Below are 2,194 nucleotides of genomic sequence, written 5' to 3'. Positions count from 1 at the left end.
TCCTTCCATTCTCACCCCACCCCTATCTTCTGTCCTCCACCCCTACTAGATGTTGTGTATTCCAGCTCCAGGGCTGCCATGGGCACTCCAAGAGGAGACAAGGTACCAAAGTCCAAGAAAGAGACAGAAATTTTGAGCCATCTCAGAATTTACACATGGACCTGAACCATCTATAGATTTTAGACTCCTTCCAAAGGCATTTTATTCCTTGGGATGACACTGGGTGTTTTGTACTCTAATTTCTTCTTCTGCCAGATGGTCTATAAGGTTGGAGCTCTTTATAAAAAGTGCCTAACATTCCCATTTTAATGTAGGGTTTTGGATATTTACTGATCTCCTTCCTGCTTGCTTCCTTCTTTTCTTCTTTCCTTTCTTCCTCTCCTTCTCCTCTTCTTCCTCTTCCTGCATCTCTTCCTTTCCCCATCAAGGAAAGGCCTGGGGCTGGAGTGGGGGTGGGTAGAAGGTTCTGATTTCAGTTTCTTCCCATCTATTTAGAGAGAAGTGTGAGTATTCAGCTCACCACGTAGCCAAGACAGACCGTGCCTCACCAGCTTCTTGCAGCTTTACGATGAGTCTCTCTCCATTTCACAGGGCAGTTATTACTCATGATTGATGCTCATGGGCCAAGCCTAAATGTGTGGCACACTCCCCATACCACACACAGACACAAACATCTGCCTGGCTCACATGAACCGGGATGAGGATGCCATTTCTACCTGGGAGAAGCCACGTGATCAGGCCTTCTCAGCAGCCTCCACTGGTGTCAGGGGCAAGAGGGCATTCGGCTGTTGCGGGTCTGCCTTTCCAGGACTAGCATCCATGGAAGATGGGGTCCATCACCAACCTGGGAAGATGTGGGAGGTGAGCGCCTCATTCCAGAGCCAGAGGCTGTGGCGGCTTCCCCCTTCTATCTTCAACCTAGGCTAATGACAACTGGCAGATGCTTGGCCATGATGACAGGTCTTTTCGAAGATGTATTTTTACCCTCTGCACAAACAGCAGTTGGCAGGAGTGGGGCGTTTTTATGAGTTGAGGTACTCAGGACCGGAAAACAAACAGCCAGTTAATGAGCCGGTCTTATGGCAACTTGCACAAATAATAACAAATAAAACATCCCGTCCCTCGTGCCTGGGTGAGGGGATATAAAAGCTGCCGTCCAACTGGCTGGCCACGGTCAGTCGTGGGGAACTCCGGCTGCGTTACTGACCTGCGAGCTGACAGGCCGGGACCATGGGGTGCTGCCCGGGGGACTGCTTCACCTGCTGCACCCAGGAGCAAAACTGCTGTGAAGAGTGCTGCTGTCAGCCGGCCTGCTGTGGCTGCTGCGGCTCCTGCTGTGGCTGCGGGGGCTCTGGCTGCGGGGGCGGCTGCTGCGGATCATCCTGCTGTGGATCTGGCTGCGGGGGTGGCTGCGGAGGCTGCGGAGGCTGCGGGGGCTGCGGGGGTGGCTGCTGTGGATCCAGTTGCTGTGGGTCCAGTTGCTGCGGCTCCGGGTGCTGTGGGCCTGTGTGCTGCCAGCCCACACCTGTATGCGACACAAAATGAAGACCTCTCCCTCCGCCACTGATGCAGTCCCACCGAAAGCCTCCATCTGCTCCAGGGGGACAGCCCCTCGTGTACAGAACCTTCCATGCCCCCAAGACAGTGTCTTGCCTTTCTCTGATTTGCAGAGGAGAGCTTGTTCTCCAACGCCTGCTCTGGTATTTCAAGGCACTGAGAACAAGAGCCGTACTCTGATGCAACATTAAAACTGGGTCACAACAAGGGTGAATCCCCAATACTTATGGATTCACGTGAAGTTCGATGTCTTGTACTATAAGACATCCTCTTCTTCAAGGTGTCTTTGGGACTGATCCTTCGCCCTGGCTTTCTGCTGCTTCTGAGATGCAAAAAAAAGTCTACCTTCTTTGTGATCCTCTTAATAAATTTGAGCATGCTGGCATAACCTGATTAGTTCTCTTGCCTCTTCCTTGATCTCCCTGCTGAGGACTGGGTTAGAAAAATTCACTCTGGCATCTGCCTTAGGGTTTTTGAAATGTGGTTTTTGGATCACCTGCATCGGAATTACCTGGGAGCTTGTTAAAACTGGAGATTCTGAGGCCCTCCCTAAGACATACAGAATTGGAATCCACCCAACTGTGGCCTGGGAATCTGTATTTTTAACAAGAACCTTAGATAATTCTTATGCACTGAA

The 2,194-nt window shown here is 51.3% G+C and overlaps 1 protein-coding gene across 1 annotated transcript; it reads left to right on the top strand.

Annotated features, from left to right (window-relative positions):
- The first annotated feature begins 1,191 nt into the window (after nucleotides 1-1,191).
- On the top strand, nucleotides 1,192-1,945 carry LOC112610320 (keratin-associated protein 17-1). Its single transcript, XM_025363718.1, has one exon. The coding sequence runs from the start codon at nucleotides 1,231-1,233 to the stop codon at nucleotides 1,543-1,545; it is 315 nt and encodes a 104-aa protein (XP_025219503.1). The 5' UTR covers nucleotides 1,192-1,230; the 3' UTR covers nucleotides 1,546-1,945.
- The last annotated feature ends 249 nt before the right edge of the window (nucleotides 1,946-2,194 follow it).

The sequence above is a fragment of the Theropithecus gelada genome, chromosome 16, assembly GCF_003255815.1.
Source record: "Theropithecus gelada isolate Dixy chromosome 16, Tgel_1.0, whole genome shotgun sequence".
NCBI classification, from domain to species: Eukaryota; Metazoa; Chordata; class Mammalia; order Primates; family Cercopithecidae; genus Theropithecus; species Theropithecus gelada.
The sequence above is the reverse complement of the archived record's forward strand: the minus strand, read 5'-3'. Positions and strand labels throughout refer to the sequence as shown.

Coding starts and splice junctions, on each gene's coding strand:
- LOC112610320 (XM_025363718.1), top strand. CDS start 1,231: ATGGGGTGCTGCCCGGGGGACTGCTTCACCTGCTGCACCCAGGAGCAA.